The sequence below is a fragment of the Coloeus monedula genome (genome assembly GCF_965178545.1).
Source record: "Coloeus monedula genome assembly, chromosome: 18".
Lineage (NCBI taxonomy): Eukaryota > Metazoa > Chordata > Aves > Passeriformes > Corvidae > Coloeus > Coloeus monedula.
In genome coordinates this window covers 13,176,083-13,199,823 of record NC_138798.1, presented here as the reverse complement: position 1 = coordinate 13,199,823, position 23,741 = coordinate 13,176,083, and the positions used below count along the sequence as shown (strand labels likewise).

The following is a 23,741-nucleotide window of genomic DNA, read 5'->3' as shown; positions in this document are numbered from 1 at the left end:
TGGGAGGGTCCCCCACTGCTGGGGTGGGTCTGGGGGCTTGGGCAAGTGAAGGACAGTGAAGGATGTGCAGCAGCCACCTGGAGGTACCTCCCTGCAGGGAAAGAGCCAGTGCCGGGAGCTTCCCAAGGAGGGGATTTTTGGCACAGGTGGCAGTGGAGAGGCCCCGCTGCTGTGCAGGCAGGTGAGAGCACCAGGACAAGGCTGAGACATGTTCATGGCTGGAGGAGAGCAGGGAAGCCCTGCAGGGACACAGTTCTGGGGTGGCCACTCTGCAGCAGGAGCTCCCAGCACAGTCTCAGCTCCCAGAGGGGTCCCAGCATGTCCTTGGCACCCTCTGGCATGGCCAGTGGAGGCTGCTGTGTGCTGCTCAGTGAGGTTTGGGATGGAAGGGTCGGTACTGCCAGCACCCTGGGGTATCCAGCAAATCCCTTAGTTGTTTTTCCACCAGAAACCAGACCCAAATCCTTCCCGTGGTGCAGCTCCGGGCTGGCATTGCCTTGGTCTGTAACCCGTGGGCAGCGTTGGCTCATTCCTGTTCCCAGAACCACACTGAACACGTCCTCCTCTCCTGCCAAGTGCCGCCGATTCCGGATCAGTCCCTGATTCCTCGTCCATGGAGGCTGTGTGGGGTTGGGATTAGAGCCTCTTAGCACAGCCAGCCCGGTGGATTTGCCACTGTTTCCCACTAATCCCCTCTTCATTGCACGGGGTGGATTCCACGGCGCTGACAGCGGCGCTGCAGGCGGGGTCTGGATGCTGTGCCGGCCCTGCAGCTTTGGGATGAGCTGTGGGATGAGCTCGGCTCTGAGGAACCCTTGGGCAGGGTGGGTCTGGTTGGAACACCGGTGTGTCCATGCTTTTAAGCAGATGGCCCAAAATAACAAGATAGGGTGGAAAAATTCCCAGAGATACAACTAGGAGGCAAGATCTGATCCCAGCACAGTGTGGATGTCTCTATTTTGGACATACCCATCCTGGACTTCTCCATCTTGGACATCTCTGTCTTGGGCATCTCCATCATGGACATCTCTGACTCCCAGGGAATCCATGGTCCCCAGAGAAAAGCAGGCTCATAAAGTGCCACATGGAATGGGACCGTCAGGGATTTTGGGTGCACCTTGTTCAGGCACTGGGGGTCTGGCTGAGCTGCTGACAGTGGCACCAACGGGTGGGCTGGAGCCTGCTCCAGTGTCTTCCGACTTCCTGTTGGGAGCACTTGGGATCTTTTCCATGTCTGTGCATTTTTGTAGCACCTGTTTTCCCTGGATGCAGAGGGAGTGGGATGATTTTGTGTTGAACTCACAGGGTTTATGCAATGTCACCTTGGTTTCTCAGGGTGTCACGACGTGCTGAGGCTCAGCCCAGCTCTCCCCTCCAGCCCTGCCCCAGGGAGGAGCAGTTCCTGGTGTTCCTGCATCCTGCTTCAGACAGCCGGGCTGCTGGCTGGGGGTCACTGCAAGGATTTGGGACAGATTTGCTGTTATTTAAGCAGGCTGTGTTGATGTGGTGCTGAGCAGCAGCCTGGCCTCGGGCCCCAGCACGGCTGTGGGTGCCATTGCTGTCGAGCAGATGACCACACTCCAGACCATGTCTCGTTGCCATCTGACTGTGTGTGGGATGATTTGGGATTCAGGTTGGCTCTGTTCTCGTGTTTCCCCTTTGCTTGTTGCTCAGAGTGTTTCTGGGGGGAGGAGGGACAAATTAACCCTCTCTCGGTGCAGTGGCAGATTGTGACTCTGTCTCACTGCTCTGAACCCAAACAGCTTCAGCCCCATCCCTGGAAGTGCTCAAGGCTGGACAGGGCTCAGAGCAACCTAATAGAAGGTGTCCCTGCCCTTGGAGGGGGTGGAACGGGATGAGCTCCAAGGTCCCTTCCCACCCAGCCCGTGGTGCTGTGATTCTCTGGTTTCGTGCTGTGCCTCGCTGTGTTCAGAGCCAAACAGAAGCTCCGCAGTCGCCCTTCCCTCCGGGGGCTGTTTTGCAGCAAGCAGCAGCCAGCTGTGTCCCAGGCTTTTGATGACTCCAGGAAGGAAGGGAGCACTTATCTCCCAGGCACTCGGAACGGCAGAGCTCTGTCCCCGCCGAGTGGAGTGACGGCTCCTGCTCTGTCATTCGCCCAAGAAGAGGAGATGATTGAGTGCATCTGGCAGTTGCCTCCTCTCGTGTCGCTCGTGGGCCATGAAGTGGTCCTTGTCCTGTGCTTGAGGAGCAGGAGGTGTTGGTCCCACGACAGCAGGCACTTCCCTGCTGGATTCTTCCTGCCCAGAGGTTGGATTTGCGGGGCTGATCCTCCGGGATGCTGGTGCAGGTGGGATTGCAGGAGTGAGTGCATTCCCTCGGCATCCATTGGCGTTGTGCTGGAGACTGGGAATGCTCAGCTGTGCTGGGGCTGCCCCAGAGGTTGTCACCCTGTGGTGACCCCAGGCAGAAATTGTTCCCTGGGAGGGTGGGCAGGCCCTGGCACAGGGTGCCCAGAGCAGCTGTGGCTGCCCCTGGATCCCTGGCAGTGCCCAAGGCCAGGCTGGACATTGGGGCTGGGAGCAGCCTGGGACAGTGGGAGGTGTCCCTGTCCATGGTAGGGGGGATGAGACAAAATGAGCTTTAAGGTCCCTTCCAGCCAAACCATTCAGTGATTCTATGAAGTCTGGCAGGCCTTGCTGTGATCATTTACCCTTTCAAGCTAATTAACCTCATCTCTTTGTTCCTTCCATCGGATTTTGACTGTTTGCTCCACTGAGGAAGCACAGATCCCCGCGGGTGTGTGACACCACCACCTTGGCAGGATGTGGTCGACCTCGGGTGATCGTTTTCTGCTGCATGAATAATCCCGGGGCTGCTAACGACGTTCCCATTAGCCAGCAACAAGCTGTGAAATCGGGATATTTGCCGTGACAAATGTGTGAAAGGTGCTAAATGTGCCCTTGGCGAAGCGGCTGCTGGGCACCGGAGGGAGCACAGAGCTGATGGCACCAAGTCTCACCTCCTTCTCCCCAGGAGGATCTCGATGGCGCTTTGCCTCTTCCTCCACGGGAATTTGCAGGAGCCTCGGTGGTATTTTTCCATTTCTTTTGGCCACCTTGGCTGTGGCTCCTTGTCTTGGCTGGGATTTACAGTTCCATTGGCCAGTGCTGGATTAGGACCTGCCACAACTTTTTCCAGCCATGGAGAGGAGGAGAAACCACCTCTGTCCCTCCTGCGACGTGGTTGCAGGTAACACTGGGGTTCCCTGGGATCTGGGACTGCACATGGATGGAACTTGCTTTTCTCTCTGGTCACTGATGCCCTGTCAGCCTGGCTGCTGCTCTCCAACCCCGTCTGTGCTGGGATGGTGCTGAGGCAGAACAGCCTTTGGGACTTTGGGATTTGATGCAGCTCTGACCCTGGGGCAAAATCCAGGTCATGTTCTGTCACCTGCTGTCCCTCTGTGAGTGGGAGGCTGCACTTTGGATGCTGTGAAGGATAAACCCAGGCTCCTGATGGGATGAGGAGCACGTGGGGATGGGCACAGCATCCTCTGCCCATTCCTCTTCTCTGCTTTCCAGAGGGGGATCCTGGGAGAGCTTTGAGGAGGGTGGTGCCTCCCGAGGCTGCACCTTCATGGCCTCGACACGTCAGCCCTACAGCTCACTCAGGATTCACTTGGCCTGCACTTTCATCCTTCAGCCTGGGCTCTGTGCTCTCCTTTGAGTGCGTTCCTCAAGGAGCCTCTTCCCGCTGTCCTGTGTCCCTGTGCCAGCCTCACGTGGATTTGTGGCAGAGTCTTGCTTACAGCCCCGAGCAAGTTCAGCTGGAACTAAATTTAGCCACCTCTCCATGAGGATTTTCTAAGCTGGATTTTGAGGTGTTGCTCCTGCTCAGTGGCTGGGATTGTTTGTACCTTGGGAACACCAAAGCAGGGGATTAATGCCACGAATGAGTGATGAGCTGGGGTATTTGTGTCTGAGATCCTCACCCCAGTGTCCTGCAGCCCTTGTTCCACACAGGGATGAGTTTTGGCTCAGGACTGAGCTCAGTTGACAGAGACTGTGAAAAACTATCCCCTGATCCCTGTTTGGTGCTGCTCCCCCCTCCATGGAGCATCCCTGAGGAATGGTGCTGTCTGACTGTAGGGAGTGTAAACCCAAATTAATCACTTTAATTTGCTTGGCTGCCACTGGAAATTGAGCTTGGCAGATCCCTCTTGCAGGATATTCTCCCCTCTCCACCCCTGGCATCGCTTCTCTCCCAAGGAGCAAACATCATCCTTGTTTGGGTTGATTCAGATCCTTTGATCCGGGTTTGGATCAAGCCATTGTCTGAATTACAGAGGAAGAGGCAGCAGAGAGGGGCCCTACAGCCTTTAAAATAAGGAATAATCCCTGCATGGATCCCAGCCAGCTCCTAAATCCACATGGACACCATTGTGGGATGCAGCCTAGACCGTGCATTGTCCTGACCTACTCCATGGAAGCTCCACAGCCCATGGTGGGATCTGTGGCCTCGTGGGGACCATCCTGCTCATCTCCCCAAAGCCTCCCCACGCTCTGCAATGCTGACAGCCATTCTCCATCACTTGGATATTTTTTATCTGGCTGTAAATGAAGCCTGTTGGTGCAGATTTCCCTTTGGGATGCAGCATGGAATCCTCTGTGAAGCTTTGGGATGGGACATTTCGAGGTGTTACCTGCTGGTTTTTATTAGGATGTTGACTCCCATCAGCTGCTGGAGCAATTTCTCCTCCCAGCTCCCAGCCTTGCCTCCCCGTGGCTCCTCTGTAATTACCTCCTTTCCCCCTAATTCCCTGTTCCACCTTCCAGCCCCTGGTTAATTGCAGTAGGATAATTACAGGTGATCTCGTTTTAAAGCGCTCAGCCCCTGAGCTGGGAGCAGCCGGCACTTCCCACCCTCGCTGCCAAACTGGGCATTCCTGTGCATGCTGCCTGTGGAGCTGGGCCTTTGGAGCAGATAATGAGCTTGGCTGGGATGGGAAGGTCAGGGCCATATCCCATTACTTGCCCTGGTTTCATCCTCTTAGCCCAGTGAGTCCATGGGACACACAGAGCCAGCAGCTGGCCCAGGGCGGTGTCCCTGGAAGGGCCAGGGTAGGGTCCTCGTGGGCTTTGGGTCGTGGGTGGCTCCCAGAGGGATTTTGGGGTGGGGAGAAGCTGAGTTGTTTCCAGAGGAGGAGGTGAAAACACGGCCCTGAGAATGTGGGGTCTGGTCTGGCCCTCTGAGAGTGTTGAGTCCAGCTATTACCCTGTGCTGCCAGGGCCACCACTGACCCCTGTCCCCAAGTGCCACATCCACGGGGCTGTTAAACCCCTCCAGGGATGGGGATCCACCACCTCCCTGGGCAGCCATGCCAGGGCTGGAAAGTCCTTTCCATGAGGAAATGTTCCCAATATCCACCCTGCCCCTCCCCAGCCCAGCCTGAGGCCGTTCCCTCTCCTCCTGTCCCTGTTCCCTGCCAGCAGAGCCCGACCCCCCCGGCTGCCCCCTCCTGTCAGGGACTTGTGCAGAGCCACAAGGTCCCCCCTGAGCCTCCTTTGCTCCAGGCTGAGCCCCTTTCCCAGCTCCCTCAGCTGCTCCTGGGGCTCCAGCCCCTTCCCAGCTCCGTTCCCTTCCCTGGACATGCTCCAGCCCCTCCAGGTCTCTCTTGTCAGGAGGGTCCCAAAACTGATCCCGGTTTTGATCTCATGTAGGATGGGAGCACAGCCAGGAATTTGGCGTGACTGGACTCGGCTCTCCCTGCCTTCAGTTGGAAAAGCAGCAAAGGGGGGATAGAGGGGGCAAACGTACGGTCTGGTCCTTCCACGTTCCAAGTGTACGTGAAGCAAAACCTTAAAGGAAAAACTTTCCCTGAATGAGTCTCAAATCCTGCTCCTATCCAAAGGAAAGGTTTGGTGAAGAACTGATTCATTAGAGCTTTTCTTGGACAAATCCTGGTAAAATCAGAGCAAGTCATGGAAGCTGAAACCCTGAACCTGCTACTTGACCAGGAGTTACCTCGATCCTGAGGTGCCACCTGCAGCCCAAATGCTGAGTAACCTGCCAAGAGCTGGATAGATCATCTGTGGAACCCTGGAATAGCTGGAAACATGGAAAACAAGCAAGTTCTGGGAATGTTGGAAGTCTGTCAGACATCCAGACTCTGGTTGTAGTACTTTGGAATAGGTTTGAGTTTTTCAGCCAGCCTTTATCCATTGGAATTCCTTGGTATGACAAGGAGCTGCATAAGCACAGTTAATTTCCCTTCGTGTTGCCCGTTGCCAGCTCCTGGAGAATTTCCATAAAAATCCTATTTTCCTACTTTGAAACATAAGAAGTTCAGTGTGTCGCATCTTGCAGAGATTTGGGCTGGGAGGAGCAGCTTTGCCTCCGTGCTCCGCTGCACGTGGCGCTGATGGCAAAGGAAGCAGCGAGGCCACGGGAACTCAGGGTTTCATCCAAGATGAAAAATAACCTAAAAATAGAGCTGTGAGGGCCAGGCTGTCCTGTGAGACCATTGTCTGGGATGAGGCAGTGTGGGACACCGGCCCTGGGCGGATGTCCTGCTCCCGGAAATCTCCCGCCGGGAATGCGGCGCAGCCGGGGCTGGGTGATGCCAGTCCTGGGGGGCTTTGGGGGAGGGTTTAGTGCCAAGGGGTTCTCCTGCCAGCCTGGGTTGTGGTGTCCCAGCTGTCCCCTGCCCAGTGGCCCAGATGGGGATGCTGTGTGTACTGCAAGGCTTCACTTGGAGCATCCCTGAGCCCTCCTTCCCTGTGCCCAGCGCACCCGTGGGGGCCCCACGGCTGGGGGGCCCCCTCGGCTCCTTGGGGAGGGAATGGGGGGTTCTGGCCATGGTGGATGTGTTGCAGGGGCCTGTGCTTGTCCTGGGCTGTGCAGCTCCGGGGAGGAGCTGGGCATCCTCCCTCTCTGCCTTCTTGGAGCATGGGGATCGCTGGCTCCTGGCTTGAGTAGCTCAGAGAAGCTATGGTTGCCCATCCCTGGAAGTGTCCAAGGCCAGGTTGGACAAGGCTTGGAGCACCCTGGGATAGTGTCCCTGGAAGGTGTCTATGCCCATGGCAAGGGATTGAAACTGGATGATCTTTAGGTCCCTTCCACCCCAAACCATTCCATGATTCTGTGATCCTCTCCTCTCCTCTCCTGTCTGTGTCTGTCACCACGGGGACCACTGTCCCATCCAGCTTCTCCTTAATTGCTGGATTTGGGGATGGAGGTGCTGCTTGAGCCAGGGCTTGGCTGAGAGCTGTGAGAGCCCAGCCTGGGCTCCTGAGGACCACAGCGGGATCAGGGATGGGGGCAGGGACAGGCTGTGGGCAGGCTCTGGCAGGCCAGGCTGCCATGGACAGTTGTCCATGTTGCAGCCATGTCCTTGGGGGTGGTTCAGCTTTGCAGGGCCGGAGCTGGGCCGTGGGTGTGGGGACTGAGCAAAGCTCCAGGAGCTGGTAAAACCACGCTCCTGGGAGAGGAGCAGGAGGGGGGTGTTGGGGAACCAGCCCCGGGATCGCCGTGCACCACGACACCTCCCAGCTGAGCTGTCCCTTCCTGCCACAGGCCTGCCGCGATTTCCTGGACTTAGCCGAGAGCCACAGCCGGAAATGGCAGCGGCTGCTGCAGCATGAGCGGGAGCAGCGGATCCGGCTGGAGGAGACCATCGAGCAGTTAGCCAAGCAGCACAACAGCTTGGAGCGCGCCTGCCGCGGGGCGCCCGGCCTGGCCTCGGGCACCGCCAGCATCTCCAGCACCACCAAGGGTGAGTGCCAGGGATTCCTGGGATGGGACAGGGCTGCTTGGGATTCCCGGGATGGGACAGGGCTGTTCCGTGATCCCCGGGATGGGACAGGGCTGCTCTGGGATCCCTGGGATGGGACAGGGCTGTTCTGGGATCCCTGGGATGGGACAGGGCTGCTCTGGGATCCCCTGGATGGGGACAGGGCTGCTCGGGCATCCCCGGGATGGGACAGGGCTGCTCTGGGATCCCTGGGATGGGGCAGGGCTGTTCCAGGATCCCTGGGATGGGACAGGGCTGTTCCGGGATCCTCAAGATGGGACAGGGCTGTTCTGGGATCCCTGGGATGGGACAGGGTTGTTCTGGGATCCCCGGGATGGGGACAGGGCTGTTCCAGGATCCCCGGGATGGGACAGGGCTGCTCTGGGATCCTGGGCATGGGACAGGGCTGTTCCGGGATCCCCTGGATGGGGACAGGGCTGCTCGGGCATCCCCTGGATGGGACAGGGCTGTTCTGGGATCCTGGGCGTGGGACAGGGCTGCTCCAGGATCAGGATGGGACAGGGTGGCTTGGAGACACCCAGGATGGGACAGGGCTGCTTTGGGATCCCCGGGATGGGGCAGGGCTGTTCTGGGACCAGGATGGGAGAGGGTGGCTTAGGGACACCCAGGATGGGATGGGGCTGCTTGGGGACCCTTGGGATGGGACCTCCAGGATGGGTCAGGGTGTTCCACTCAGGGACCCCCAGGATGGGATGGAGCTGCTCGGGGACCCTTGGGATGGGACAGGGCTGCTTGGGGATCCCCAGGATGGGATGGAGCTGCTGAAGAACTTCAGGATGGACCAGGGCATTCAACTCGGGGACCCCCAGGATGGGACAGAGCTGCTCAGGGACTCCTGGGATGTCACAGGGCTGCTCAGGGACCTCTGGGATGGACCAGGGTGTTCCACCTGGGGACCCCTGGGATGGGACAGGGCTGCTTGGGGACCCCCGGGATGGGACCGGGCTGCTCAGGGACCTCTGGGATGGACCAGGGCATTCTGCCTGGCTGTTCCCAGTGAGCTGCCAGCCATGGGAAGGATGCCCAAGGCAATGCCCTATATCCCCATGGTATTTTTTTAAATGGATCCCATTACACCATAATTATTCCAAATTGTCCTTGCTCAGGGACTTGGATGTCCCCAAGATACAGATGCGAGAGAGGGCTGTGTCCCCAGCTCGCCCCTGCTATTCCAGGCTATTTTGGGAGCTTTAACCCTTACTGGCGGGCACATCTCCGGGTGCTGGAGGGCAGCCACGGCACTGGGAAAAGGCTCAGGGTCCCCTGGCGCTGCTGAGTTGGCTGCGTGGGGGGGTGGCAGTGGAACAGCCGGGGCTCGTTTGCAATACGATCTAACAGCTTTGCAGATTCCTGCCAAATGTCCTTCCCCCAGGGAAGCAGCATTAGTTACAGCCGCAAAAACTGCTCATAGTGCTGGGTCTCCCTTTAAAGGAAATACAGACCCGAGGGAGAGAGCAGTGGCTGCTGGAGGGGGGGTGATGGTGGTGTCAGGCACTGCCCTCGTTCCTCTTATCGCCTCAAAGGGGGTTTAGTTGGGATATTGGGGAATATTTCATCATGGAAAGGGTTGTCCAGCTCTGTCCCCATCCCTGGAGGGCTTTAGCAGCCGTGTGGATGTGGTGCCTGGGGACACGGGTCAGTGGTGGCCTGAGCAGTGCTGGGGGAATGGACGGACTTGATGTTCTCAGAGGGCTTTTCCAGCCTAAACAATTCTGAGGTGCAGCTGGGGAGGGCAGGGTGGAAATGGCTGCGGGGACAGGCACAATCCATCCGCCTGAGGTGGTGGAGAGTGTGGGAATGAGGCAGGGAATGGGGTTGTCCAGGATGAGGTGGGGGGAGCAGGGAAGCTGCACCGGGACTGCTCGGTCAGCGCCTGTTCGGCAGCCATCGATCCTTCCCCCCGCAGCGGAGCAATGTTTGTAAACGCGGGGCTGGGAAACCTCTCCGAGCATCACCTGAAGCACGTGACTTTTTGTTTTCCTGCTTTAATCCAAACCGGATTTCCCGGCGGATGGGGCGGTTCGGGAGTGGAGCCACACCAAACACGGGTGGGGCGCGGGAGTGACGCGCCCGTGTCACCCTCAGGCAGCCTCGGGGCATTTTCGGGGGTGCTCCCGAGCGTGGCAGGGTGGCCTGGTGTCCCTGGCTTGGGGAGCAGGGCACTTTCAGGAGCTGGAAATCGGTACAGCATCCTTGGGGTGTGGGGTGGGTGGAGAGGAGGGGTCAGGCTGCGATGGGGACACAGTGGGGGCTGTGGGGACAGATCCTGCACGGTGGGCTCCGGAGGTGACCGGCAGCACGGGGTGTTTCTGTGCCTCTGTGCCAGCAGGGAGTGTGCAGTCTGCCAAAGGAGAGGCCAGTGATGAAGATGAGGAGACGGAGTACTTCGATGCCATGGAGGATGCACCAGCTTTTATCACTGTAACCGCGGACCCCAAGCACCACAGGTACCACCCCCGGCCTGCCTGGGAATGTGGGAAGGGCTGGGAAGAGCCGGTTTTCCTGCAGCAGCCTCTCCCATGAGGTCACTCTGTGGGCAAGTCCCCCAAAACTTTCCCAGCCTCTGTCCAGGCGTCCATCCTGTGTGCGGCTGCTCCTGCATTCCTGGAGCAAGGCTGAGGATAGCCCCAGTTGTAGTGGAGCAGGTGAGGAAGGGCAGGTGTCAGCCCATGCTGTGGGAGAGCTGAGTCCTCTGCCCCTCAGCTCATGGGAGCAGGGACTTGGAGGGAAATCCCTCGGGGTGTTGGGCAGAGGCAGGGAGCACCTTGCCTTCACAGAACCATGGAATGGTTTGGGCTTGGAAGGGGCCTTAAAGTTCCTCTCATTCCATCCCTGCCCCGGGCAGGGACACTTCCCACTGTCCCAGGCTGCTCCAAGCCCCAATGTCCAGCCTGGCCTTGGACACTGCCAGGGATCCAGGGGCAGCCCCAGCTGCTCTGGGCACCCTGTGCCAGGGCCTGCCCACCCTCCTAGGGAGCAATTCCTTCCCAATATCCCATCCATCCCTGCCCTTTGTCTGCTGTCACCTGCTCTTACTCCTCCGTGGACATCTGGGCTGGAGGAACCTGTGGTCTGACCCGTGGTCACATCACTGGGCTTGGTGACAAAAGCAGAATCTCTGTGTCCCCAGGGCTGGGGCTGAGCATCCTGTCCCCTCCTGAGCATCCTTAGAATCCCCTCCTAACACCTGTGCCCAGCCTCTGTCACCCCTTTCCTTTCCCGACAGCCCCCTGGGGTGGTGCAGGGAGCTGCTCTGGTGATGCTGCCCCAGCCCTGGCTGTTCTGTCCCTGCTCTGCCCTTTCCCGTGCTCACCAGCCTCTGTTTCCTTCCCACAGGCGCTCGGGCAGCAACCTGAGCGGGGCCAGCGAGGGCCACCCCGAGGACTGGAACCTGGAGGACAGCGTGAGTTGGCTGGGCAGAGCGGGAGGGATGGTCCTGGTGGGGTGGAACCAGGGCAGAGGGGATGTTGTGAAGGGACCCTCCAGCTGGGTCCAGGTGCTCTGTGGTGGTTCCTCTGTGAGTCACGGGTGGGGGACAGATGTCAGCAGTCATCAGCATCCTAAACATTCTCCTGAGGGAAGCAGGAAGGTGTTGGGGGGCAATTGTACCTCATTTCCCTGGAGAACAGGCTTCCAGCGATGCTCCTCAGGTGTCTCCTGAGCTGTGGTTGCTGTTCCTGGGAGCTGCTGGGTGCGGTTGGGTCCAGCTTAAACCTGAGGTCCTTCTGTTGCTTCCACAGGTCTTTGAGAGCTCAAATCAAAGCAGCTACAATGAGTCCACAGGCAAAGATCTCCTGCCGAGGAAAAGGAGACGGAGTCGCATTCCCGACAAACCCAACTACAGCCTTAACCTCTGGAGCATCATGAAGAACTGCATTGGCAAAGAGCTCTCCAAGATCCCCATGCCCGTGAGTCCCAGTGTCCCTGGCACCAGGGCTGGCACAGGGGGTGGGTTTGGGCAGCTCTTGGCTGTGCACAGGGTTTGGGGTACAGCTCTGGATGGTCCTGCTGGTGCTGTGGTGGCACAGCAGCCCCGAGCAGGGACAGGAGATTGTCACCAGGGACTGGATTCTGTGCTGGCAGAGCCCTCATGCTTACCCTGAAATTGTGGAATGGCCTGGGTGGGAAGGGACTTTAAAACCCATCCAGTGCCACCCCTGCCATGGGCAGGGACACCTCCCACTGTCCCAGGCTGCTCCAAGCCCCAATGTCCAGCCTGGCCTTGGGCACTGCCAGGGATCCAGGGGCAGCCACAGCTGCTCTGGGCACCCTGTGCCAGGGCCTGCCCACCCTCCCAGGGAACAATTCCTTCCCATCCATCCCTGCCCTCTGGCAGTGGGAAGCCATTCCCTGTGTCCTGTCCCTCCATGCCTTGTCCCCAGTCCCTCTCCAGCTCTGCTGGAGCCCCTTTAGGCCCTGCAAGGGGCTCCAAGGTTTCCCTGGAGCCTTCTCCTCCCCAGGTGAGCACCCCCAGCTCTCCCAGCCTGGCTCCAGCCCTCAGAGCACCTCCATGGCCTCCTCTGGACTGGCTCCAGCACATCCTTGCTCTAGGGCCAGCTGGAGCAGAGGGGACATTGCCTGAGTGTCCTCTACAAATCCAGCTGTTGCAGAGGCATGGAGGAAGCAGGACACCGTGAATCCCTGAGGATTTATGAAGAAGGGACCTTGTTGCTGCTGTTGTTTTCCCCAGGGGCTGGACACTCAGGGCTCAGCCCCACCTGCACCAGCCAGGGCTGGGTTCCACCCCAGGGACTCAGAGAGCCTCATTTTCCTTACAGAGAGCAGCTTTTTGGTGAAGGAGGTGCTGGGGCAAGGATTTAGGGTGCTGCTGGTTCAGCCCTGGGGGCAAAGGCTCCCTGTGATGGCCAGAAGGGGTTTGCTGGGGGAGCTGTGTGGAACAGCCCCTCACATGGGCTGCACAGAGCCTTATTTGTGGTCCATCCTTGGCTGGATAAAGGGGAAGGAGCACATTCCAGAGGCTGGGATGCTGGATTGGTTGTGTTTTGTCTCTTCAGACAGAGCCAGAGTGAGAGCTCAGAGCTCTGGCTGAGAGTGATGAGCTGTCTCTTCCTTGTGCTGTTTCCAGCTGGGATGCACAGCCCAACACCATCCAATTCTGCAGCAGCAGCACATCAGGGCGTGATGGGCACAGGAATAAGCTCAGGATGTGAAATTCATACTTTTTCTATCAATCAAATAATCCTGGGACCTGCTTGAGTCCAAACCTGAGGGCAGTGTGGAAGAGAGGAGGTTTAGATTAAATACAAGAAAATACTGTTCCCTGTGAGGGAACAGGGTGAGGCCCTGGCACAGGGTGCCCAGGGCAGCTGTGGCTGCCCCTGGATCCCTGGCAGTGCCCAAGGCCAGGCTGGACATTGGGGCTTGGAGCAGCCTGGGACAGTGGGAGGTGTCCCTGCTCATGGCAGGGGTGGCACTGGATGGGATTTAAGGTCCCTCCAACCCAAACCGTTCTGGGATTCTATGAAATCCTGAAGGATCCCACAGTCCCTATGGAATGAGAAGGAAGGTCCTGCCAGAGATGCACCAGGATCCACCCCACAAGCTCAGCTGCACGTGGGAATTCTTTGGGGGAGATTCCTGATGAATTAAGAGTATTTCTGAGATTCTCTGAGGTCTTCTGAGGTCCATCCCCTTCCCAGGGATGTGATGCACTGACAAACCTCTCGTGCAAACAGCTCCTTGGTGTTCCTCTGAAGGAACAAACCTGCAGCACTGAAAAGGAAGAAAGCAGTTGTAGGAATTTGGAATTTGGGTGGATTCATCTTCTTCCCCCATGGAAGGGTTTTGCTCCCTGTCGCCTGAGCAGTGCTGAGGATGCAGCTGCTGGTTTTGTTCTCTGCATCTCTCCCAAGAATTATCCCAAGTGATTTGCTCTTTCATGCTGCTCTTTGTCCCCAGCTTTCTCTTTCTGTGATGCTGTAAGATCCCTGCCACTTACAGGCTAAATCCCTGAGTGGAGAATCTAAAAAAAAAATCGAAATCTTGGAATCTGGAGTTTGTTTTTTCTACTATGAAATATTTAACTTGGCTTACAGAAGTGGTTCTCCCATCCTTCAGCCATCTGCTCCTCTTAATACATATTTCTTTGTTTTGAGCTGAAACTAAAAAGGCAGAAGACGTTTCCAGGCTCTGCCTTACTTTCAATTATTTTTTAATTACAGTATTTTCAGAGCGAAAAATAAGGGTGCTGTCGTGGGACTGGAGTCCCAGGAGCAGGGAGACCCCAAAATGGGGCTTTTCCAGGTTTTCTGGGCAGCTGGGTCAGTGTGGCACAGGGATGGCTTTCCCAGGAGGCGATGAGGGCAGGCTGGGGAGCAGCACATCCCTGTCCTGTGGCCAGTGGGCTGCTGGCTGAGAGGCAGCAGGGAGCTGATCTCATTGTTGAGGCTCATTTTGGGGTCAGGGTGATAACCTGGGGTGATCCCTGATTGATAACCAGGCTCCCCCACACCCCTTGTGCCAGCCCTTGGTGCTGGCTGGCACAGATCAGGGAGCAGAGCACATGTTCCATCCTTGGGCCTTGGTGGTGCCTTTTGGGGATCTCTGCTGCTTTCCTAACCCTGCCTTGTTCCCCTCCAGGTGAACTTCAACGAGCCCCTGTCCATGCTGCAGCGGCTCACGGAGGACCTGGAGTACCACGAGCTGCTGGACAAGGCGGTGAAGTGCGAGAGCTCCACGGAGCAGATGTGCTTTGTGGCCGCCTTCTCCGTGTCCTCCTACTCCACCACTGTCCACCGCACTGCAAAGCCATTCAACCCCCTCCTGGGGGAGACCTTCGAGCTGGATCGCCTGGAGGAGCTGGGATTCCGATCTCTCTGTGAGCAGGTGAGGGCTGCGGCTCCGTGGGAGGACAGCCAGCATCTCCCTGAGCCTTCCTTGGGCTCTTCTCCCAGCGTTGGAGGTGTCCAGGGAAGGACTGGACGTGGCACTCAGTGCTCTGGGCTGAGGACAAGGTGGGGATGGGTCACAGGTTGGACTCGATGAGCTTGGCCCTTCATCCCCAGCTTTGGAGCCGTTGCTGCAGCAGTGCCAGGCTCTGCCACCAGCTCCTCGCAGGACACCCAGGTGTGGGCAAAGCCCTCCCGGGCAGGGGGTGCCCAAACTTGTCGGACACCTGTGGAGCACTGGCTTGAGGCAGGACAGCACCTCCCGTCACCTCCTGTCACCTCCCGTCCCGTCCCATCCCATCCCATCCCATCCCATCCCATCCCGTCCCGTCCCGTCCCGTCCCGTCCCATCCCATCCCATCCCATTCCATCCCATCCCGTCCCATCCCGTCCCATCCCGTCCCATCCCATCCCATCCCATCCCATCCCATCCCATCCCATCCCATCCCATCCCACCTCTCCTGGCCGTGCTGCTCCGGGCAGTGATGGGGAACAGGCTGTGTGGGGTCTCCTGGCAGTGTGACCCTGTGCTTGTGACACAAGGAAGGTCCTGCAGTAGATAATCCCCAGAATTCTGGCTCTGCTGTCCCTCCACACTCCCCAGAGCTGTGTGCCCGATGTCACCCAGCTCTGCACGTCCCCACATGGTCCATCCCAGCCTGGACCATCTGGAGTGAGGTGGGACAGTGGCAGCCACAACCTGAGCCCTGGTGCAGCCCCCTGCCTGCTCTGCTCCCAGGAACAGGCTCAGAGGTGGCCTCATCCCTCAGCCACCCCAGCCCTGTGGCTGTCACAGAGCTCAGGTTCACCCACCTCAACAGTGTCACACCTTCACCTCCCCTTGCCTGGCAGCAGTTCCTGGTCTGTCACCTGGTTTAGTCTGGGCCATTGGAAGTGGATGATTCCTTGCCAGGATCCATCCCTTAGCCAGCAGCCACCCTGACCCTCCTGAGCTGCGCTTGGAACTCCTGGGTGGATTTATCAGTCCCACCCCAGCTGTGGTGCCAAGCCCAGGGCTGCCTGTTGGGTACCTCTGGATACCTCAGACCACATTATTCCCAATCCTGCCTGTCCAGTACTGCTGGACACCCCGACTGCATCATTCCCAAACTTTGTCATCCCTGTTCTCACTCTTTCACCCCCCTCTTCACCACACTCCTTCCTCCATCCCTGTTCCCTCCCAAATAAATAACCTGCCTGGAATTACTTTCTCCGGTTGGTCCCAGTTTTCCTCTCTTTGCACCCAAATTTGGTATTCCTGACCAATTCCAGATGCCTTTCCCGCTGCTCTGAATTTTCCGTGGATGCTGCCTGTGCTTCCCAGCCCGCCAACGCGCCCAGCCAAGCAGTGATAATCCAGTGCCTGAAATCCAGTTATCCAAATAGGATTTCCTGCTGCTGCTGACTGGGATTTAATGGCGAGGCCTTGGCCCTGCCCGTGTGTGTAATCCAGAGCCCGGGGCGCTCAGCCTGTATTTACAGCAGGGAAATCATCCCGGAGCTCCGGCTGTGCTGCGGGGCCCGGGGTCGGTGCGTGCCAGGCTGTGCCAGCAGCTGAGACCCTGCCTGAGGGCACATCCCTCTGCCTGAGGGCACATCCCTCTGCCTGGGATATTCCTGCTCCCACCTTTGTTTTGGGCAGCTTTTCCAGGGCAGGGCGATGTGAGCACCATCCTCTAACAAGTCACTCTCTGGGTTTAGGATGCTGTGGCCGCTTTTCCAGCCCGGGGTGTGTGAGGGAAAAGCCAAACTCTTGCTGTGTGTTTTGGACAACTTGTGGGCCTGTGTCCTCTGGGGTTTCCCAGGTGCTGTTCCACTGGGATTACTGGGGTGCCAGCACGTCCGTGTTTCTCAGCCAGGATCTCAGGAAAGCAGGGCTGTGTCCCGAGATCACGGAGCAGCAGGATCTCACAGCGATGGTTGCTCAAGTGGAGGTTTTATGGATCATGCTTTGGAATGAGCCTTAGCAAATCCTGGCAGGATCCCAGCGTGTCTCCCCTTGCTGCCAGGGCACCGCATGTTGGGTCCCTCCGAGGTTGTGGTGGCCAGGAGCATCCTTAATGCCAAAGCTGATGTGGTGTCCAGGGCCTGGAGCATCCTTAGTGCCGAGCTGGTGTGGAGTTGTCACCTCTCCGAGCACTCAGCGGGGCTCTCCGGTGGCCGTGTCCTCACAGGCTGTGTCTCCTGTCCCCAGGTGAGCCACCACCCCCCGGCAGCCGCCCACCACGTGTACTCCAGGCGAGGGTGGACGTTGTGGCAGGACATCACCATCTCCAGCAAGTTCAGGGGCAAATACCTCTCCATCATGCCACTGGGTAGGTGGTGGGTTCTCGGGTTATTGCCTTGCACTGCTCATGCAAAACCCAAGAGTTAAAGAAACTGGGTCCTTGGGCTTTAGGAATTGCTTGCAGTCACCTGGGGCTCAGAGAATCCCCTGGACTCCCCTGGGACTCTGGGAATTCCTTGGACTCACCTGAGGCTCAGTGAATTCCACCCCAGGCAATTTAAGGAGCCCAGATTTGTGCTCCTGATCCAGTGATCCAACGATAACACGTCTGCCCTGGAAGTGGAAATGATGCCAGCTGCAAAGGGAGGCTCCTTTCCTTTGGAAATACCCTGCTTGCCCAGGAATTGATTTCCCCTTCCATGGTGTTTAAAGTAACTTGCTGCCTGTTTTAAGCCTCTCCCTGCCAGCCAAGTGCAATAAACTGCCTCCTTTCAGCATTTTATTTTCCTTCTGCCTGTCCCTGGGCTGAGCAGCATTCCCAGAGTGCTTGAATCAACCAGGAAGCACATTTCTGACCTGCTTTTAAAATGAGTGTTTTTGGCGGAGGGCAGAGGACCTGGCAGGATTTGTACCTCCCTTCCTGGAGCAGACTAAGAGAGAGATTAATCCAGAGCCAGACCTGGTTGGGGGATTCAGCTGGCCCTGAGGATGAGCACAGTGCTGGTGGTGGGCTCTGGGGCACATCTGCCCCTGCTGAGCTCCGATCATTCCTCTCTCCACAGGCGCCATCCACCTGGAGTTCCACTCCAGTGGGAATCACTATGTGTGGAGGAAAGTCACCTCCACTGTGCACAACATCATCGTGGGCAAGCTCTGGATCGACCAGGTGGGTGAGGGGACAGGTCCTGCCTGGCTCTGGGGGTCTGGAGGAGCATTGCCCTCCTAGGGCACACGCTGCTGCCATGATGGGAGGCTGTGCTTCCCTGGCAGGGATGGGAGCTGCTTCCTGGAGCTCCTCATGGCTCCTCCCGAGGCCAGCAGGTGCTGGGGGTGGCTGCTGTGGGGGGACAGCCACTGGTGCTGCTGTGCCCGGTGGTGGTTTGTGCCTGCACTCCAACTAACGCCTCCTCTGTCTCTCCCTGCTGTGGTTCTGTGTCTTTTATCCAGTCTGGTGAAATAGAGATTGTTAACCATAAGTCCAAAGATAAATGCCAGCTGAAATTTACCCCCTACAGCTACTTCTCCAGGGATGTCCCCCGCAAGGTGAGTACCCAGCGATGACCCTGCTCCTTCAGGGGTCAGACCTGGCTCTTCCAGGCTCCCAGTTCTGCTGGGATGAGCCCCAGCATGGGGCCCAGGGACTGCTCAGGTCAGCAGGGAGGGCTGGGTGGCACCTCCATGTCCTGTGGTTTGGCTCTGATGTGCCGGAGCTGCAGCTCTGAGACCTGGGAGGGGTTTGGTGGGTTGGACACCCTGCTGCAAGGCCAGGGATGTCCCAGGAGATACAGCACCACATCCTGCTGGGTACCTGGAGGGGAAGCTGTCCCTCTGGGCATTCCCAAACACCACCAGAGCCGTGTCCCCCTGCCAGGTGACGGGGGTGGTGAGCGACGCCGATGGCAAAGCCCACTACGTCATGTCCGGCACGTGGGATGAGAAGATGGAGTGCTCCAAGATCGTCCACAGCAGCCACGGCAGCACCAGCACCGAGGGCAAGCAGAAAACTGTCTACCAGACACTGTCCCCAAAGGTCCTGTGGAGGAAGTACCCGCTGCCGTGAGTCCCCTGGGGTGGGATGGAACAGGATTGGGATGGGGATGGGATTGCCGAGGGCCCTGCAGGATGGGGGGGCTCATGTGGAACTTGTGGGGCAGAGTGGCTTTTTCTGAGGTGGGAGAACGGGTCCCTGGAAGGGGAGGGTGGCTTTGGGGACTCTTATGGGCGGGTTTGGGGCACCTGTGGGGGCTGGTTGGGTTTTTGGGGCAGTGGGCTCTGGCAGGGAGGGCTGTTGGCTGCTTTGCCTTGCTGGTCATCATGTCCCTGGCCATCATGTCCCACCGGTCACTTTGTCCCTCTGGAGGCCAGTCCTCCCTTGGCCGTGGTGACCATGGCAAGGCTGGGCTCAAATTGGTCTCTGAGCCCTGGGAGCACCAAGAGGCAGTCCCTGCTTTGGGGATTTTCTCTTGGGATGGGGACTCCACCACTGCCCTGAGCAGCCTTTTCCAACACCTGCCCACCCTTTCCAGGAAGGAATTTTCCCTAATATCCAATCTAAAACTGCTGTGGTGTGACTTGAGGCCATTTCCTCTCATCCCATCCCCTGTTCCCTGCGAGCAGAGCCCGACCCCCCCGGCTGCCCCCTCCTGTCAGGGACTTGTGCAGAGCCACAAGGTCCCCCCTGAGCCTCCTTTGCTCCAGGCTGAGCCCCTTTCCCAGCTCCCTCAGCCGCTCCTGGGGCTCCAGCCCCTTCCCAGCTCCGTTCCCTTCCCTGGACACGCTCCAGCCCCTCCAGGTCTCTCTTGTCAGGAGGGTCCCAGAGCTGCCCCAGCACTGGAGGTGCCCCAGCAGTGCCAGCACAGGGGACGGGCCCTGCCCTGCTCCTGCTGCCACCCCAGGGCTGCCACAGCAGGGGTGGATCAGTGGGGCCGAGGGGCTGTGCCTGAGGTATCCCCCAGCCCCCATCCTGACCAGGCTCTCTGGATTCAGGGAAAACGCCGAGAACATGTATTTCTTCTCGGAGCTGGCGCTGACGCTGAACGAGCCCGAGGAGCGCGTGGCGCCCACGGACAGCCGGCTGCGCCCCGACCAGCGGCTCATGGAGAGCGGCCGCTGGGACGAGGCCAACGTGGAGAAGCAGAGGCTGGAGGAGAAGCAGAGAGCCGTGCGCCGGCGCAGGGAGGCTGAGGCCGTGGAGGCCCTGGAGGAAGGTGAGGTGCTGTGGGATGGGTCGGGATGGTTCAGGATGGTTCGGGATGCAGGGACTGCGCTGTCCGTGCTGCGGGATGAGCGTGGAGGACAGACCCTGCAAGGGGAGGGCGGCTCTGGGGGGCTCTTGTGGGTGGGTTTGGGGCACCTGTGGGGGCTGGTTGGGTTTTTGGGGCAGTGGGCTCTGGCAGGGAGGGCTGTTGGCTGCTTTGCCTTGCTGGTCATCGTGTCCCTGGCCATCATGTCCCACTGGTCACTTTGTCCCTCTGGAGGCCAGTCCTCCCTTGGCCGTTGTGACCACACCAGGCTTGGGCTCAAATCAGCCCCCAAGTTCTGGGAACACCAAGAGACAGTCCTGGCCCTTGGGGCAGCCGTGGGAGCTGTGGGATTGCAGGTGGAGAAGCCCCCCTGACCCCCGTTCTGCCCGGCCAGGGAAGGACTACGAGGGGTACATCCCGCTGTGGTTTGAGCGCAAGGTGGACGCTGTCACCGGGGAGCTGATCTGCGTCTACAAGGGCGGCTACTGGGAGGCCAAGGACAAGCAGGACTGGAGCGTGTGCCCCGACATCTTCTGAGCCCCCCAGTGCTCTGGGGCCACCCCTGGGACACCGGCACAGCCCGAGGGACAGCGAAGACACGCCAGCAGCGTCCCGCCGGGCCGACACAGAGTCAATACATGCAGAGATCCAAACAGGGATTCCAAACCTATTTTTTTACGCACTAATAAATAGCATCTGGTTTTTTTTTGGGGGGGGGGTTTTTTTGTTTTTTTTTCTTGTTTCGTTTTGTTTTGTTTTTTGGTTTTTTTGGGGTTTTTTTTTGTTTTTTTTTAATGATGGCTTTTCCAGCGACTAATTAGGAACGAGGACACGTGGAGCTGGGTTGGGTTGAGGATGTTCATTGCTGTCAGGAGTTGCTGCCTATATCCTCCAGCGCCTCGGCTCCGGCGGCCGAGACGTCGACTTCCAAAGATGCCCGGGGTGTGGGAATGCCGTGCTTGTGTGAGCTCTTCTCTTTGCCATTTTCTTTGGGGTTTGCTTTTTTTTTTTTGGGACTCCATTTCTGTGTGGACTTCATGGAATTATTTTTTTAAAAAACACAAATCCTGCTCCTGGTTCAGGCTTCCTTCAAAGACGGACACGAACAACTCTGCTTGGAAAACTGTCCCCAGGGGCCGCGGCGCTTGATCCCAGAGGCTCTTGGTGGTTCCACAGTGCCCACTCATCCCAGTAACACCAAGTAGGATATTTGAGCTGGTGACTTTGGGGTTTTTGACCCTGTTTTCGTTTTTTTCAAGAGCGTTGGAGCCGCTTCCCCGCAGTTGGATGTGTTCAGGCAAAGCTTGGGCCTGTCTTTATCATGTGGGAGTGGTTTGAGTGAGGTTTTGCTTTGGTTTTCCTGCAACCACATCCGAAGGGGGAGATAGCCTCAGCGAGGCTGGGAATGCCGGGCAGAGGCAGGGAAGAGTTTGTATCCCAGTGGCTCTCCCGACTCCACGTCCCTGCTCCATCTCCCTGCACACGGGGGCTGGATCTCGATGCTGGCTTTTCCATGGGTGTCTCCCTGCTGAGCTGTGCCTGATGCCGGCTGGGAGAGGAGGGAATTGATGCCATGGGGAGAGGAGGGGAGAGATGCCGTGGTGCCGCTGGGATGGAGCCTTGGTCCTGCATCTCCCTGCCCAGTGTCTTCTCCCTTCAGCCAGACAGGCCTGGCACAGTCCCTGGCATGGGGAGTCTGGAGGGTCCCTGCACCCCAGTGCCCATTCCCAGCTCCCATCCCTCTCCTGGCTCCCGTTCCTCTCCTCCCTCATCCTGGGCTCTCCCTGGAGCAGCTCCAGTTTGTCAGGGCAGGGAACCTCCCGTCCCCCTCTCCCCTCCTGGGTACCATCACCCTGCCTGGCCCGGGATGCACCGGCAGAAGCGGAGCGAGCACTGTCGGTGACGGGCGAGGACCAGAGCACCGAGGGGAAGCAGGAGGTGGCAGCATCCCAAAGATGGGATCTGCTGGGCCAGGGAGTAGCAGGGACACCTGGAGACCTGCACTGGCCCTGCTGCATCCCATTTCTGCTGTCTCCTTCTCCGGCTCTCCATCAAACCACACTGACCCTGCCTCCGGGGCTGTCACACCCACGTGGAAGTTAATTAGCAATAACGAACCTCGAGGCAACGGTAACTGGAATATCCAGGCTGCACACGGGACACTTATGCAATCAGGTTCCTCATCCATCAGTTTCCTCCTGATCAGCTTCCAGCACTTCCATCCCTGTGACCCCACAGTGTACAGTCCCCACGGCGTCACCGTGGTGCGGGGCAGCCCCTGCTGCTCTCAGTGCACCCTTTAATCTTATTTATTTGCTTCTAATTTATACATATATATATATATATAATTATATATAAAATTATTTTGCTTAAATTTCTATGGTACACAATAGATGAAAAATGATGAAGACAGAAGGGTCTGTCTGAGTTTTTGCAGCACGAGTACGATTCCCCTCGGCTCGTCCCCGAGCTCAGGTGATGGTGATGGAATGATTCCCATTGCAGGGAAGCAACGTTTTGCTCCAAAGCTTGTTCCTGTGGCATGGAAAAGGTGTTCCAGAGACATTCCCATCTGGAAACGATGTGTTTGGGGTTTGAGGAGCGGCACTAGGGATTCCTGGGAGTTGGATGCTCCAAGCTGCTTCCCAGTGTGCCGAGTGTTGCAGCAGCTGCTCCAGAGTGTTCACTCCTTCCTGGAGCTTTGCCCTGGCTCGGGAAGGCTGATCTTAAATGATCCAGCCTGGGATTCAGCCTGTAGAGAGCTGCCCGTGTCCCGCCCCAGGTGTCCTGCCTGGGAGAGGGAGGATGCTCCACCCTGATCCCTGATGCCGCTGCCTGGGGTTGTGGCAGCACCGAAGTGTCCCGGGGATTTTCCCCACGCGAGGCCCGATGGGGTCTGTAAAATGGGCTGAAATGGAGCTCTTCAGGATGCCTTACTTTCCTTTCTGCTGTGTCAATGCAAGTGTCACCCGGGAGCTGGAGCGGGGAGAAGCTCCGGCACAGGCTGTTCCCAAGCTGGATCGGGGTGTTCCCGGGCGGAGGAGAGCAGGGAGCGGGATGTTGCTCCCGGAGTGCTGGCACCGAGGGTCCTGCTGGACTCTGGGGCCCTGAGGGGTCCCCTCTGCTGTGCCCCCATTGCCACGTCCGTCTGGGAATCGCCATCACAGACCCTGCACAGCTCCACGGAGCGCGGGGGAGCACGAGGAGCACCCCCAACCCAGAAATCCCCCGGATTTTAGGCTAATGGAAAAAAATCGCTCCATCTTCCAGAGATCATCTTCTCAGCAGCACTTAACCAGAGCACCATCTCCTGGTCCTTCTGTTCCTCCTCGAGGATTTTAATGTCATTCCACTGTAAATGCTGTTGAATGTATTTTCTTTTTGAACAATAATATATTGTGAGTGATCCCTCTTCTCCTACACGGAAATAAAACTTGGATTCGGGAGTTTTAAAAGCCGCGGTGCTGAGGCGGTCGCTGGCTCCCCGGGGCTGCAGGTGGGGGGTTCTGGAGGAGCTCTGGGTGTGAGCGGGGACACGGACAAGGGGTGGGGGACGGGGAGGGGTCCTGGAAGGTGGTGTGGGAAGGAGAAGATCCAGGGAATGTTGCTCAAAGGAGAAGGTTGCCCAAAGGACAGGGAGGTCCAGGGAAGTGGTGGTTCAGGGAACGAGAAGGATCTGGGGGGGAAGTTGCCAAGGGGAGGAGATGGTCCTGGGAAGGTGTTTGAGGGGCAGGAGGGGAGGTGATCCAGGGGAAGTTGTCCAAGGCAGGAGGTGCAGGGAAGCAGGAGCAGGGAAGGAGATTTATCTTGGAGCAACAGCCTGAAGGAGCACCAGGAAGGGGTTGCCCAGGGAGGGAGAGATGGGCCAG

At 58.2% G+C, this 23,741-nt stretch overlaps 1 protein-coding gene across 5 annotated transcripts in view; it reads left to right on the top strand.

The window, feature by feature from the left end:
* OSBP2 (oxysterol binding protein 2) overlaps window positions 1–23,270 on the top strand; it is a 96,316-nt gene extending 73,046 nt beyond the window's left edge. The window contains exons 5-15 of one of the 5 annotated variants that reach the window (XM_082293108.1): window positions 7,537–7,735; window positions 10,104–10,221; window positions 11,111–11,177; window positions 11,515–11,682; window positions 14,375–14,620; window positions 16,877–16,997; window positions 17,692–17,795; window positions 18,077–18,172; window positions 18,501–18,685; window positions 19,616–19,836; window positions 20,267–23,270. In XM_082293108.1, coding sequence (XP_082149234.1) covers window positions 7,537–7,735; window positions 10,104–10,221; window positions 11,111–11,177; window positions 11,515–11,682; window positions 14,375–14,620; window positions 16,877–16,997; window positions 17,692–17,795; window positions 18,077–18,172; window positions 18,501–18,685; window positions 19,616–19,836; window positions 20,267–20,409 — 1,668 coding nt within the window. In that variant the 3' untranslated portion in view covers window positions 20,410–23,270. Of the gene's footprint in view, window positions 1–7,536; window positions 7,736–10,100; window positions 10,222–11,110; window positions 11,178–11,514; window positions 11,683–14,374; window positions 14,621–16,876; window positions 16,998–17,691; window positions 17,796–18,076; window positions 18,173–18,500; window positions 18,686–19,615; window positions 19,837–20,266 lie in introns of all 5 variants that reach the window. The other 4 variants (XM_082293107.1, XM_082293110.1, XM_082293109.1 and 1 more) reach the window with 4 other exon arrangements.
* The last annotated feature ends 471 nt before the right edge of the window (window positions 23,271–23,741 follow it).